General features: G+C 53.3%; 1 protein-coding gene across 7 annotated transcripts in view; it reads right to left on the bottom strand.

Moving 5' to 3' along the window:
* PEMT (phosphatidylethanolamine N-methyltransferase) overlaps positions 1 to 14,245 on the bottom strand; it is an 82,901-nt gene extending 68,656 nt beyond the window's left edge. Inside the window, exons 1-2 of one of the 7 annotated variants that reach the window (XM_032270724.1) lie at positions 14,172 to 14,245; positions 2,081 to 2,188 (exon numbers count right to left, since the gene is read on the bottom strand). In XM_032270724.1, coding sequence (XP_032126615.1) covers positions 2,081 to 2,173 — 93 coding nt within the window. In that variant the 5' untranslated portion in view covers positions 2,174 to 2,188; positions 14,172 to 14,245. Of the gene's footprint in view, positions 1 to 2,080; positions 2,189 to 4,555; positions 4,578 to 5,478; positions 5,598 to 5,737; positions 5,827 to 6,197; positions 6,398 to 13,735; positions 13,910 to 13,986; positions 14,011 to 14,171 lie in introns of those variants that run through there. The other 6 variants (XM_032270723.1, XM_032270719.1, XM_032270720.1 and 3 more) reach the window with 6 other exon arrangements.
* Between the last annotated feature and the right edge of the window lie 1,667 nt (positions 14,246 to 15,912).

Raw genomic sequence — 15,912 nt, 5'->3', positions numbered from 1 at the left:
TGTGCTTCCACAAGAGCCTTTGGGGGAAACTCCGTTTTTTGCTTCTTCCAGCTTCTGGTGGGCCTGGCCTTCCTGGGCTTGTGTCTTAGTCACTCCAGCCTCTGCCTCCATGGTCACAAGAGACACTCCTGTGTGTCAACGTCCCTGTGCCGCCCCATTGTTAACACGATGCGCACAATGGCATTTAGGCCCCACCTGGATAACTCAGGACCATCTCCCCAGCTCAAGCTCCTTGACTTCATCACATTTGCAAAGAGCCTTGTGTTTGCGCCATGTAAGAGACTTTAGGCCGGCTGCAGTCGCTCACGCCTGTAATCCCAGGACTTTGGGAAGCCAAGGCGGGCCGATCACCCGAGGTCAGGAATTTGAGACCAGCCTGGCCAACATGGCCAAACCCCATCAACCTACTAAAAATAGCAAAATTAGCTGGGCATGGTGGTGCGTGCCTGTAATCCCAGCTACTAGGGAGGCTGAGGCAGGGGGATTACTTGCACCTGGGAGGTGGAGGTTGCAGTAGGCCAAGATCCTGCCACTGCACTCCGGCCTGGGCAACAGAGCGAGACTCAGTCTCAAAAAAAAAAAGAAAAAGAAAAAGAGAGCCTCACAGGATGTGAACGTCTTTACAGGGTCATTTTTCAGCCTCCAAGCACCCTCTTCACCCTTCACCACCTCATAACTATGGCATGCTGGATACGCCTGGGTGTCTGCAGGCAAGGCAGTGGCAGGGAACGACCAGGAGGCCGAGCATGGCAGCTGTAGCCCTGGCTACAGGGGCCCATGCCAGGAGGTAGGGGCCAGCAGGGGACGGTGTGGCTGAGTATAGGTGCTCCCCAGCCCAGCCAAGGCTTCTCAGGAGGAAGGGATGTCCGGGAGGCCCGTGTTTGGCTACACCAAGCTGGCCATTCTCAGTCCCACTCTGGTCCTCCCCTCGAAGCCCCTCCTCTGTGGGCCGGTGGCGCATCCATCCCCGAAGCGTGTCCAGTGTGTATTCTTTGGAATGCACTGTCTTTGACATGAGCAGGCCGGCCCCCACCCACTTCTCTCGCCAGATGGAGAAAAATCTCAAGCTATAAACTAAATGAAAAACACGTCCTGTTCTGCCCTGGGATCAAGGGGTCACCTTAAATGAAAACTGCCTGGAGCAATGTGCTGCTGATGCTGATCTTGCCTTACTCTGCAGATTGGCCTCAGGGGTGCACAGGGCGCTCAGGTCTCTGCATCAGCAACCCCAGCCCGCCCCGCTGAGCCCGGGACCACCAGCGCCCCCAGCAGGATCCACGGGAAGCAGCCCCAGAAGCACCACAGAGACAGCCTTGGGAGAGCAGACCAGGAACCCCAAGAGCTTTACCCCACAGCCTGGGGGGTGCGGGGAGCATCTCAGAAAGCCTGCAGAAAGAGCTGACGGCCCTCCCCTCCCACACTTTCCTCAGAGGGCCCAAAGCCCACTTCCCACGCAGTCCACCCAGACATCCCCTGGCACCCGTCATGCGCTGGTGCCACGCTAACTGCTTGTTTTCAGCTCATGTCGCCTTGTTCCTGCTACCCAGCTCGCCTGGGTATGAGGTGTGTGGGCCGTTTTGCAGGAAGTCTCATGTGAGAAAAATAATCATGTTTATGGAACACACAAGGGGTGGGGGATTCACAAGCAGATGGCTTTACTGTGTGACATGGCAGAGAGGGAAGGGAGCCCCTACTTCCTGGGCAGCCCACTTCATGAATGAGAAGGCCACTTCATGAATGAGAAGGCCACCAGATTGCTGGGCACGTGTGACCAATGTCAGCCCCACAGTGGGGCAGCGTTCTCCTGCAGGCTCTCATGACCCTGGGAGGGCCACCCCTGCAGTCCTGGACCATCCTCACACCAGCCTGGGCAGCCCAATGGTTGCTGGACCCCCAAGGCGAGAGGGCAGGAAGCACCTAGTACTCCACACCAGCCAGCGACCGACACGGGAGGGAAGGGCAGAGCTGTCTGTCTGTCTGTCTGTCTGGCCAGCCAGCAGCAGCAGCCACGATCCCCGGCGTGGGGCTCGCCTAGCAGTGATACTCCCAGCTAGACAGCGTCAGGCACAACAGCACTTACCACATTCCAGTAGAGCGGATTGAAGGTGATGGTGAGTGCAGCAGCCACAAAGCTGGGATCCAGGGGGTCCACGTGGCCCAGCAGCCAGGTCATAACGCAGAAGTCTGCCTGCAGGGACAGAGCCAGCGTCAGCACCGCCCAGACACAACAGGGCCTGTGAGCCCCCAGGAGTTGAGACAAAGTTACCCTCTGGGAACACGCCAGGAGGCCTGGGAACGTCCAAGTCCAGCAAAGGTTGCAACAGTGCAGTCTCAGAAAAAGTAAAGGGCTGAGACCTAATCAGCTGTGTCACGCCCCGTCAGGAGGGCGGCTGCAGAAGTCGGCCTGGATGCCGGATGAGGAAATCAGCACCTCTGAAGATGGGTGCCCGGCACCCCAAAGGGAAGTCACACCAACCCTGGTGTGACCGAGACCCCCCGGGATGAGGGTTCTCAGGGGCCCCAGAGAAAACCCAAGCAGCTGAAATAAAGATAAAGAAATGCTCGACCTCACCAGAAATCAGGTAAAAGCAAATTAAAAAAATAATGGTGTAATGGTGTGCCTCTGCTCACCCACACCCACCTTTTTTTTTTTTTTTTTTTTTTTTTGGGGAGAGTCTCTCCCTTTCCCCAGGGTGGAGTGCAGAGGCGCGATCTCGGGTCACTGCCGCAGTAAATTCCTTCAAAGAGTGCTTTGATCTCCCACGTTCTGGGGAAGGGGTGGGGAGGAGATGGTCTTCTGCCCAGGATCAGCCATCCCAGGCAGGGGGCGAGCCCAGCCTCCACTCCAGTCCTTGCTTCCCCAAACGCCACCCTCCTGACATAACTCTGCCTGCTATCAGGCCGCCTGCAGGGTGTGACCATGGGATGTCACTGAGCGCCTTAGATGTCTGTCAGTGTAAAGCCATCTTCCACTATGGCCTGGCATCATTTCCACGTGTGGCCTCCCCGCCTGATCCGCCTGCATGCCTGAAGTGGAAACTTCATCTCACTACAGGGCCAAGGGCAGAGCTAAGCAGATATTAAACGCTCTAGGCCAGGTGCAGTGGCTCACACCTGTAAACCTACTTTAGGAGGCCAAGGTGGGTGGATCACCTGAGGTCAGGAGTTCGAGACCAGCCTGGCCAACATAGCAAAACCCTGTCTCTACTAAAAACACAAAAATTAGCCAGGTGTGGAGGCGGACACCTGTGATCCCAGCAACTCAGGAGGCTGAGGCAGGAGAATCACTTGACCCGGGGAGGCGGAGGCTGCGGTGAGCTGAGATCACACCGCTGTACGCCACTGGGCGACAGAGCAACATTTTGTCTCAAAACAAACAAACAAAACGCTACAATGCAGGCGCTTCCTGAGGGATGAACGAGCCAACCGTAGGACCAAAGGAGCACTGCTACTGGAATCTGTGGACGAAATGCTGAGTGGGAGAGTGGCGTGGCAGCAGGCGTGGGCATCAGTAAGCAAATAACTAAGAAAAGCCACTCCGCAGGCCGGGGGCAGTGCTTCATGCCTGTAATCCCAGCACTTTGGGAGGCCAAGACAGTGCGGGGTAGGGGGGAGGGATGATCACCTGAGGTCGGGAGTTCGAGACCAGACTGACCAACATGGAGAGAAAAACTGTCTCTACTAAAACTACAAAATTAGCCAAGCATGGTGGCGCATGCCTGTAATCCCAGCTACTCGGGAGGCTGAGGTAGGAGAATCGCTTGAACCCAGGAGGCGGAGGTTTTTTGGTGAGCCAAGATCACGTCATTACATTCCAGCCTGAGCAACAAGAGCAAAACTGTCTCAAAAAAAAAAAAAAAAAGAAAAGAAAAAAAAGCATCACTTGCCTAGCTGCAGCCACGGCCCCTGGGCACTGCGCAGTGCCTGCCCAGCGCCTGCAGCCAACAAGGCCTGGCCACTCATGAAGGCTAACTTGGCCAGGCTCACAGCAGGCTGCCCTGTCCAGAGAGAGGGGAGGGGTGGGGAGGGGAGGGGAGGGAAGGGGAGGGGAGGCCTGTGGTGCAGCCCCAAAGCTTCTAGAACCTGGGGCTTAACCTGAGGTCTGGCCTTCTCTTCAGTTTGATGATAATACCTATTAAGCACCTGATTCCATGCCCTGTCCCTTGACAGGCCAGTGTGGGGAAGGCGGAAAGCTGGCTCAGGGAAAGGTCCTGGCTTTGGTCATGCCTGGCACTTCGAAGTGCACTGAGGGTGAGTTACCCGCATGCGCACAGCAGACCATATGAGTGGGCCAGCGGCCAGTCTGCACCCATCCCTCCCCCTCCCCATTCCCCATTCAGCCCCCAGCCAAAACCTTGCCTCACCCCACCCCACTTTGTCTCATTCCCATTACCAATCCTCCCAGGTCCCACCTGTCATTCTGCCTCTTACACAATCAGCTAATCCACTCCTTCCCCAACCCTGGCTTTGCCGGTGGCTCCCCAGGACACAGCAAAGGACCTCAGTTGCCTCCTGCCTTTGGACTTCCCCCAGAGCCCTCCCCACGGACCCTTACCTACAGGCCAGCATGCTGTTAGTCAAGCCAAAGAGGAGAAAGGGCAGAGCATGGGTCACAGAGCAGAGTCCCACTTGGCTGGGGGAAGGGGAAAGCAGGAAAGGCCGGGAGGACACTGAGCCAGGCGGGAAGGGACACAAGGGCATTTGCCGGAGCCAGGAAAAACTTCCCATATCGCTGGCACCTCTCTGACTCTACACCTAAGACAGGTGCATTTTCCTGAGTGTAAATGATCACAACTTCCCCACTGGGACCTGGGGCTGCTGCTTCCCATAAGGAATTCAATTCAATGTTAGTCACCAAATGCTGAGCTCCACTAAGGAGGACCTCACACTAGGGGGGCGCTAAGAAAACACAGGACGTGAGGCCGGGCGCAGTGGCTCACGCCTGTAATCCCAGCACTTTGGGAGGCCAAGGTGGGTGGATCACCTGAGGTCAGGAGTTCGAGACCAACCTGACCAACATGGAGAAACCCCATCTTTACTAAAAATACAAAAAAAAAAAAAAATTAGCCAGGCATGGTGGCAGGCGCCTGTAGTCCCAGCTACTCAGGAGGCTGAGGCAGGAGAATCGCTTGAACCCAGGAGGCAGAGGTTGCAGTGAGCCGAGATCACGCCATTGCACTGCAGCCTGGGCAACAAGAGTGAAACTCTCTCAAAATACAGGATCTGGCAGTGAGCAGAGACCTTATCTCTAGCCATCCTCTCGACCACCCTAAAAGTAAAGCCCTGCTGTGAGCCTACTTTCCAGATAAGAGAACAAAGCCTCCCGAGCCCAGACAGTGAGGAGCAGAGCCAGCCTGAGCAAGACCCGCCCCACTGGACAGAAAGCCCCATGAAAAAGGGACAAGGATAAAAGTGAGTGCCTCCAGGTCTTGAAGCCCAAGGAGACTGGAAAGAGAGCAAGAAATATGCTTTTTTCACCTTTTGTGGGAGCCATGATGCAGGAGGGAAACTGAGGCACTGAAAGATTAAGCAACTAACACTGGCTGAATCCAGCAGCAGTCAACATCCACCGGAGTCTCCCGATCAGGGCTGAGCCGGTCAAAGCTGGAACATGCCCTGACCTACCCACTGCCCCCTACACCACAACCCCTTCCCCAGCCTCTGTCCCTCCTGCACCCAGCTCCCAGTGTCCTCAGGTCAGCCCTTCTCAGGAGAGTGGTGGTGTCCATCCAGTCACCTTGAGGCAGATTTGTGCTGCCCGGAGAAACACCTGCTTCACTGGAAAGAATGACTAATGGTTCAGAGTGGAATTCTAGGAAGCAGAGGGTAGCCCCTCCCAGCTCCCAGCTCCCGGCTCCCCACTCAGAAACATGAAGGTCCCTTTCTGATAGCTGTCATTTCCAAAACTCCCTCCCTCCTGAAACAGGATCAGCAAAAAATCCAGGTCAGATGTGAGCAGGGCAAGAGACTCCCAGGTCCCACGTCCAGGCTCTGTCTCCTGGTATCAGAGGCTCCCTTGATGGTGTCCACTGTACACCTGTGACCAAAGGGAGGTCTCCCATCCACTCCCAGCCCCAGCCTCATTCATATAGTGAAGGCCCTGGCTTTCCAATACCCAGTAATTCTAATGGAATCCCCCTTCAAGGCTCCAGACTGCAAAGGCCTCGGAATCTGACTAACGGAGAGGAGCTACCCACCACGGCCAGGAGATCCGCTGAGCTGCAGAATAACTCGTGCCCCACGGGTCACCGATGAATGGCCTCAGCTGTTAACACCCCAAAGCGTGGGTAAGGAAGAGGCTTATGGAATTCACTCCATCGAGGGGTGCAGGGTTCTCAGGAGCATGCTCTGTGGTCAGGGAATGATCTGCAGCAGGTCAACATGTCACATTGTGACACATGGACAAACAGCAGGCCCGGACAGGCAAAGTCACATCGATCCCAGGCCACACACCACACACGACAAAGGGCGGGGGAATGGGCGGGGGCTGCCAGGAGAGGGAATGGGGTCCTCCTGGGACCAATCACCCCTGCAGAACCTGCCTGCACAGCCACAGCCCCCACCACTGCCAAAGCTGCCCTCATGCCCTGGCACCATAAGCTGACTCAGGCAATGTTTATTATTTAGGGCAACTTTGGGTTAGAGCCCTGTGCCTGGCACAAAGACATAAGGATGAGTGTGTCAGAGTCTGTTTCCTCTAAGAAGTTTATCTCTGGGCAGGGCGTGGTGGATCTCGCCTATAATCCCAGCACTTTGGGAGGCCGAGGCGGGCGATCACGAGGTCAGGAGTTCGAGACCAGCCTGGCCAACATTGTGAAACCCCGTCTCTACTAAAAATACAAAAATTAGCTGGGTGTGCTGTCACACGCCTGTAGTCCCAGCTACTTGGGAGGCTGAGGCAAGAGGATCGCTTAAAACTGGAAAGCAAGCCGGGCGCGGTGGCTCAAGCCTGTAATCCCAGCACTTTGGGAGGCCGAGGCGGGTGGATCACGAGGTCAAGAGATCGAGACCATCCTGGTCAACATGGTGAAACCCCGTCTCTACTAAAAATACAAAAAGTTAGCTGGGCATGGTGGCGCGTGCCTGTAATCCCAGCTACTCAGGGGGCTGAGGCAGGAGAATTGCCTGAACCCAGGAGACGGAGGTTGCGGTGAGCCGAGATCGCGCCATTGCACTCCAGCCTGGGTAACAAGAGCGAAACTCCGTCTCAAAAAAAAAACAAAAAAAAAAACAACTGGAAAGCAGAGGTTTCAGTGAGACAAGATTGTGTCACGGCACTCCAGCCTGGCAACAGAGCAAGACTCTGTCTCAAAAAAAGAAAAATTTTCAAAAATTAGCTGGGCATGGTGGTGCATGCCTGTAATCCCAGCTACTTGGGAGGCTGACGCAGAAGAATCTCTTGAACCAGGAGGAGGAGGTTGCAGTTAGCCGAGATCGTACCACTGCACTCCAGCCTGAGCAACACAGCAAGACTCCACCTCAAAAAAAAAAAAACGTTTATTCTCTGACCGGGTGAGGTGGCGTGCACTTTGGGAGGCCGAGGCGGGTGGACCACCTGAGGTCAGGAGTTCAAGACCAGCCTGGCCAACATGGTGAAGCCCTGTCTCCACTAAACATACAAAAATTAGCCGGGTGTGGTGGCGCACGCCTGTAATCCCAGCTACTCAGGAGGCTGAGGCAAGAGAATGGCTTGAACCTGGGAGGCAGAGGTTGCAGTGAGCCGAGATCACGCCACAGCACTCCAGCCTGGATGACAGAGTGAGACTCCATCTCAGAAACAAACAAAACAGCAACAACAAGAAGTGAGGTGAGGAATGAGGCAAAAGCTGACACAACTAAACGGTGGAAAAGACACAGCCACAGTTCTCCTTAGGGCCCTCCATGGTCCTCAGTGACTGATAGAAAACGCGGGTGGAAAATCGGTGAGGACCCAGCTGACCTGAACAGCGCCATCCAGCGGCTGGACCTGACCACAGCACATGCCAACCTTGGGAACAGCCTGAAATCTCCTTGGTATCAGCAAGACAGACCACACTCGGCGCCGTCAAACAAACCTTAAATTTAAACGAATAGAAAGCATGCACAGTATACTCCCAAACCACCACAGAATTAAACTCGAAATCAGTCACAGAAAGCGATCGTGGAAGGAATGTACGAGACGGCCACACGGGAAGTCTCGGGAAATCTAGAAACACTTTGAACTGAATGAAAATGAGAATAGAACACATGAGATCTGTGGGGCACGGGTAAGGCAGGGCTTCTATTAGTAAGAGGAAAAGTCCCAGGTGGGGAATATAAGCTTTGCCCTTAAGAAATTAGAGAAAGAGGAAGAAATTAAACCCAAAGCAGGCAGGACAAAAAAAAAAATTAAAGATAAGCAAAAATCAATCAAATAGAAAACAGGAAAGCAATAGAGAAAAAAAAAAAAATCACACCCAACGCTGGTTCTCTGGGGAAAAATTTTTCTCCCAATTAAGTTGAGAAACCTCTAGCCAGCCTGACCAAGAAAGAAAGAGAAAAGACACAAAATCTAAGTATCAGAAGTAAGAGAGGGGACTTCCCTACTGACTTCGCAAACATTAAAGTGATAATAAGGGAATACTATGAATAACACAAATTAGATGCAATGAACCAATACTTGCAAGACACAAACTGCCAAAATTCATTCAAGAAATAATCCCTTATCTTTTACAGGAATTGAATTCATAGCTAAAAACCTAACAAAAGGAAGCCTTGAGCCCAGATGGTTTCCCTGGATGAATTCTACCGAACATTTAAGGAAAAAATAATTCCGGCTGCGCACAGTGGCTCAGGCCTGTCATGTCAGCACTTTGGGAGGCCGAGGGGGTGGATCACAAGGTCACAAGATGGAGACCATCCTGGCTAGCACAGTAAAACCCCGTCTCTACTAAAAATACAAAAAAAATTAGCCAGATGTGGTGGCACAAGCCTGTAGACCCAGCTACTAGGGAGGCTGAGGCAGGAAGATCACTTGAATCCAGGAGGCAGAGGTTGCAGTGAGCCGAGATTACGCCTCTGCACTCCAGCCTGGGTGACAGGAGGAGACTCTTGTCTCAAAAAAAAAAAAAAAAAAGAGGCCGGGCGCGGTGGCTCAAGCCTGTAATCCCAGCACTTTGGGAGGCCAAGGCGGGTGGATCACGAGGTCAAGAGATCGAGACCATCCTGGTCAACATGGTGAAACCCCGTCTCTACTAAAAATACAAAACATTAGCTGGGCATGGTGGCGCGTGCCTGTAATCCCAGCTACTCAGGAGGCTGAGGCAGGAGAATTGCCTGAACCCAGGAGGCGGAGGTTGCGGTGAGCCGAGATCGCACCATTGCACTCCAGCCTGGGTAACATGAGTGAAACTCTGTCTCAAAAAAAAAAAAAAAAAAGAAAAAAGAAAAAAAAATCCCAGTTTCACACAATCTCTTCCAGAATATGGAAGAGGGAGGCAGCACTTCCCAACTCACTGCATCACCCTAACACTAAAACCAGGCCAAATCCCAGCACTTTGGGAGGCCGAGGCGGGTGGATCACTTAAGGTCGGGAGTTTGAGACCAGCTTGACCAACATGGTAAAACCCTGTCTCTACTAAAAATACAAAAACAAACAACAACAACAAAAAACGGGCATGGTGGCAGGCACACCTGTAACCCCAGCTACTTGGGAGGCTGAGGTGGGGGAACTGCTTGAACTTGGGAGGCAGAGATTTTGGTGAGGTGATATCATGCCACTGCACTCCTGAGAGCACACCTGAGCGACAGAGTAAGACTCTGTCTCAAGATAAATTAATTAAATCAAATAAAACCAGACAAAGAAAAAAATTCTAAAAAAAATTAAAGCAAATCAAATCCAACAATATATACAAAGGATAATATGTCAGGACCAGGCAGGGATCACCCCAGGAATCCAGAACTGGTTCAACATTCAAAACATCAACGTAATTCATGCTTACAGCGTAGCAAGGAAAAACAGTGACATCTCAGCAGAGGCAGAGGAAACAGGCTCCAAGAGTTTCCGTCATTTGCCCAAGGTTTTGACAAGCAGCCACGGAAAGCCTCAACCCTGCTCTGTCTTGACTGATGCCAAAATGCATGGCCTTGAAAGCACCACAGAGTAAGTCATCTAATGCAACAGCCCAATGTTTATTCCAAGTAAAGTAATACAATTAAAAGATTTTTAGGGCCAGGCATGGTGGCCCACGCCTATAATCCTGGCACTTTGGGAGGCCGAGGGGGGCAGATCACGAGGTGAAGAGATCGAGACCATCCTGGCCAACATGGTGAAACCCCATCTCTACTAAAAATACAAAAAGTAGCTGGGTGTGGTGGTGCACACCTGTAGTCCCAGCTACTCGAGAGGATGAGGCAGGAGAATCACTTGAACCTGGGAGGCGGAGGTTGCAGTGAGCCAAGATCACACCATTGCACTCCAGCCTGGGCGACAGAGCCAGAGTCCATTTAAAAAAAAAAAAAAAATTTTTTATTTGAAACGATTTTGTATAGAGGCAAATGTCTTTTCCTGAAAGGCAGTCAAGATAGCCCGCATCTGCCATCAGGGCTTGCTTCCAGCGCCCCTATGACAGACAGGGGCCTGTGTTCCCTGTCCCAGGTCTCTCAGCCTCCTGCATACAGGCCTTCTTGAAGACCGGTCTTCAAGACCACTCGACACTTAATAAAGCTTCTCTCCGTCCCTCATCCCATTCTGGTCTTTACCATAACCCCTTACTGTCCCCCTTCTTCTTGACACCAACACCAGGCTGGAGATATCACCACTCATCTGCGCTGGTGAGCAGGTGAGTCTCTATGGAAAAGGGACCTGGTACCCGGCATGTGCCCTTGCTCTGAGGACCTCCGTATGCTCTGCCAGCCTGGGTGCCCGTACCCCTAGGCCCTACTGGAACCATCTTCTGAATCCTGAAGGTGCTACTCCCTGTCACAGCAAGTAGCAGACCCTGCTCCCGACCACCTGCTGGGCCATTGCCTTCAGGCAGCTGCTCAGCTGAAGAGCAAGGCTCCAGAATCCCATGGTGGGAGGGCAAAAAGGAGCAAAAGGGCCTCAGCCAATGAGGCTGCAGCAGGCACACCCCTCACCCCAAAGATTTTTTTTTTTTTTTTGAGATGGAGTCTCGCTCTTTAGCCCAGGCTGGAGTGCAGTGGCTTGATCTCAGCTCACTGCAACCTCCGCCTCCTGGGTCCCAGTTCAAGCAATTCTCCTACCTCAGCCTCCCAAGCAGCTGAGATTACAGGCACGAGCCACCATGCCCAGCTAATTTTTATATTTTTTTAGTAGAGACTGGGATTCATCATGTTGGCCAGTCTGGTCTTGAACTCCTGACTTCGTGATCCACCCACCTTGGCCTCCCAAAGTGCTGGGATTACAGGCGTGAGCCACTGCGCCCGGCCTTATTTTTTTTTAATTAAAAAAAGCAAGATTCTGTACCTGCTGAAGCAGGTCCAGAAAAGAGCTGGTGGAGGGCCTAGTACCCAGAGCGGCACTGTTCGGTGTGATGTGGCAGCCACTGGTCACAGGCAGTGCCACAAGCTTGGAGTGTCACAGGATGAAATATTTCTGATATATATTTTGATAACAATAAAATATATTGTTGGCCGGGCGCGGTGGCTCACGCCTGTAATCCTAGCACTTTGGGAGGCCAAGGTGGGTGGATCACCTGAGGTCAGGAGTTCAAGACCAGCCTGGCCAGCATGGTGAAACCCCATCTTAAAAATAAATAAATAAATAATTTTAAAAAATAAAATATATTGTTAAAATTATTTTTTCTATTTCTTTGCTAAACTCCATTTCTTCTTACTAGGTTAATTTGGCTATAGGAAATGTTTAAGTTATGCATGTGGCACATGATGTTTCTACCAGGCAGCACAGGGCTAGCACCTGAGATCCTCAGATGCCCACGGGGTGCAGAAAAACCTGGCAATTCTCTCAGGCCAAGGACTGATATATTTTAAAACCGAGATTTCGACTGAGGAGGGAGGATAGCTACCATATAAGCAAATACACAATGTTGTATGTTTCTTTCTTTCTTTCTTTTTTTTAAGAAAAATCCCTTGGCAACAGGAAGCTTAACTTCACCAACAAGGACAGCAGAAGAAAAACAGAATGTCAGCCAATGAGGGTCACCCTGACCCAAACCCAGCCCCAGCTCTCTCCAGCTGCACAGCCCGGGGAGAAAGGAGAACAATGGGAACGAGCAGAAAAGCCCACCCCTCACACCCAGTTAGTCTCCCCTGCTCACTGGCAGGCCCCTAGCTGGGTCTGCAATGGGACACTGCCCCCTTGCATTCTGTCCCCCTTCTACATGGCTCCCCTACCCACCCTTCTCCTGAGGGCAGTCCCTGGGGGTAATCATGACTCCCATCTAGATATGAGGGTTATCAGAGATAGATTCACTTGGTGAGAACACAGGAGCTGTAGGGGTACCTATGCCCATCACTCATCTCACTGCATGTTATAATTCAGTGAACAGTTTACTAAAGTAATAGTCTTCTTCCTGTCCTCTGCTGAGCACCCATCTGGTCAACCCTTTGCTCCCTCAGGGCCAGGCCCCATCTCCTCCTGCTTACCCTGGAGGGCTTCCCACCTGCCTCCGTCCACTAGGAATCTTGCCCCACTGACTGACCCTTCAGCTCTCAGATCCCAGGTCCCTCCCAGACAGGGAAACAGGTTCTTGTGAATTTCAATCCAACCTCCCCATTAGCTACTCTTCAAAACACTAACCAGTGTTAGGTCCTTCAGAGAACTCTCTGCCTTTCCAGGCCTACTGTCCCCCCCCCTAGAATGAAAGCTCAGTGGCAGAAGAGCCCTTCACCTTCTGAATGACACTAGGCCCTCAGCAGGCCCTGAATAAATACTGGCTGCATCAGTGAGTGAATAAATGCACATGTGAGTAAGGAATGAAGGGAGGGAAGGAACTGGATTAGAGGCTTCCTGGGGCAGAGATGTGCCTTACAGGTTCCATGAAGAGTGGGTGATGAAAAAGGTGAATGGGGCAAAGAGGAAGCTTTGACAGAAGGGAGAATGCAAGAGAGGTTGGAAATTGGAATCCATTAGAACTGGGAGCCTGGGGAGATGCCAGGACAGGCACACTTAGAACTCTGTAGAGGGCAGCCTCAGCAGGCGAGTCAGTCCCACCCATCCTGGCCCCGAAAGGGATGGGTGGTAGTGCGCAGTCTGCTTAGCCCCCGCTGGGAGAGAGCCAGGGTCCCTACCACTCTCGAGGTGGGCAAAGCTGGCCTCCTGATCCTGGGGGATGGACGAGAGCAGGGTCCACACGACACACGCCCAAACATGTAATCGGCCCCCTTCACCCTCGCCCACGCTCGTCACACACAGCCTCGGTCATACACACTCACACTCCGCACACTCTCAGACCATCAGGTAATTTCAGTGAGACATACACAATCCCAAAGACACGCACAATCTCTGAGACCCACACAATCTCAGGGCCACACACAGGAACACACCCAGACGAGCTCAGGAGCGCCCTCTCTGAGACACGCAACCTGAGGTTTACACGCGCGCGTACACGCACATACAGCTGGCGCTGCCGCTCGCGGCGCCCCGCCCCTACCACGCCCCGCCCACCTCCCCACCCCCGTTGCCTGGGAACTGGCAGCCCCGCCCCCCGGCGTTGAAGGCGCCGCACGCCTTCAAGCCCAGCGGGCCTTCCAGATTCCTCTCTCACTTTACGCCGCAGTCCGGTGCGTTTAGTACCTGCCTGAAATCAATATTGCCGAGGCCTCCGCAGCAGTCAGTCCCCGCCACCGAGCTGCTCGTAGGCTCGGATCCCTGGTCCCCAGATCCCTTCATCCGGGGGCCGCCTCAGGAGGGACCACGCGGCCCCCCCCCGCAGCCACGCGCTCCCGGAACCGGCCCTATCACGCCGGGAAAGTGCCACCGGCCGGGCCGTTTTCCCGGTGACCCCAACTTATCTCGGCCTTCTGGGAAATGTAGTTCCCCTTCACCTCGAAGAGCCTCTTTATCTGGGGGCTTGCGACAGCGTCTAGAGGAACCAAGAACTACAAGTCCCAGTGTCGTTCACGGCAGAACCTGCCGGTTCCGCGGCAGCCACGCGGCAGTATCCCCTTGGATCCTGCCTCCCGCCCTGTGCCTTTGATCGCCCGCTGCTGCACCCGACCCTCCAGCTGACCTAGCGTCCCTGTCCTAGGCTGGCGGCGGTGGTGCTAGAGGCCGGCCGTCGCTGGTCATAGCTATAAGTAGCTTGCCGCGCAGCCTCCTGTGGACTTGGACTTTGGCCGGGGCCCCACACGCCCGGGGCTCCCCGCCCCCTTCTGAAATTCGCTTTACTCTGGGGGTGGTGCGGGACGAACACTGCCTGCAGCCTCCCGCCCCCGCGGCGCTCAGGATCTTTAGCTCCACCAAAGACCCCTCCTCCACTCATTTTTTCCTTCATTCATTCTCTCATTCACTCTCGAGTATTTGCTTAACAAGTCTGTGCGCTGAGGGTACTGTAGGGAACAACAGAGTCCCCCCGCCCTTGCTGCCTCCTGACTGAGATAAAAGACAAACCATGAATAAAAGGTTACAATTTGGATGAGTACTGTGATGGAAAAATGGGATGGGTTAAATGGTAGGGAAGGATGCTGCCTTAGAATGAACAGGGGAGGTGTCAGACATGCCAAGTGTGAGGGTAGGGCAGACAAGAGGGATGATTTGTGCAAAGGCCTGGAGACAGGACAGGGTTCCCTCAGGAACGGAGGAAAGACCGGTGAGCCGTGTAGTACTGATGGAGAGGGCCAAATGGGAGGGAAAAGTTCAGATGATTGGGTCCCAAAAGAACCCCTTTTGTAGGCGGGGTGCAGTGGCTCACGCCTGTAATCCCAGCATTTTGAGAGGCCGAGGCAGGCGGATCACCTCAGGTGGCGAGTTGGAGATCAGCCTGACCAACATAGAGAAACCCTGTCTCAACTAAAAATACAAAATCAGCCTGGGGTGGTGGGGCATGCCTGTAATCTCAGCTACTCCGGAGGCTGAGGCAGGAGAATTGCTTGAACCCTGGAGGCATGGGTTGCCGTGAGCCCCGAGATCCTGCCACTGCACTGCAGCCTCTCAACGAGAAACTCTGTCTCAAAAAAAAAAAAAAAAAAAAAAAAAAAAACACCTTTGTAGCCAGGTGTTATATCATATGGGAAAATAGACTGAGATGTTCCAAAATTTGCTCGGTCACCCAGCCTGCTGGGGCCCAGGCAGGGCTTCTGCAAAGGCAGCTCCTTCCTGCTCCAAGTAGCCCATTTATCTCCACCTTGGCCCACAGCACCTACCAGTATTGAGCATTTACTGAGCGCGGGCTGAGTTATAGGTAGTCCCAATCTTCACAACATCGCTAGGATGGGGCAGGCCAGCCAAGACGACAGGAAAGACACTGGCTTTCCTGACACTGGCTTTACTAGCTCTGTGACTGAGCCCCCCTTCCTTTTCCTCAAACGTAAAAGGGAAATACATGTTGGTAAAACTCATTACCCAGGAACTGGCCTGTGGGAAGTGCTCAGGAAGCACTGGCCACTGGTGGGGCTGGGGACACAGGCTCGGGGCTGGTTCTGACTTAGCACTGTTGCTAATGAGTGTCAGGAGCCTTTCTCTGCTCAGTGTCCAGGCAGAACTGCGAGAGGCAGAGCCATTTCTTAGGAGCCCCCAGCAGTGGGAGGGCTCCTAGCAAGCCTCTCCTCCTCCCCGCTACCACATATCCACTTCACCAACGCTCCAGACTTCTCACCTACCTGGTCACTCTTGTTAAGCTCAGAAAATGAAGTTTTGTGTGTTTGCTTTATCTGAGAACAAAGAAAGGCAACCGTAAGAGGTCATACCCAAACTGATGCAATCCGATCCTCCACCACAGCCTACTCCACCACCCCCACCCCCCCGCCACCCCC

Source organism: Sapajus apella, unplaced genomic scaffold (genome assembly GCF_009761245.1).
Source record: "Sapajus apella isolate SASKATOON/1434 unplaced genomic scaffold, GSC_monkey_1.0 scaffold215, whole genome shotgun sequence".
NCBI lineage: Eukaryota > Metazoa > Chordata > Mammalia > Primates > Cebidae > Sapajus > Sapajus apella.
Note: the sequence above shows the minus strand (reverse complement) of the source record. Positions and strands in the feature narration are given on the sequence as shown.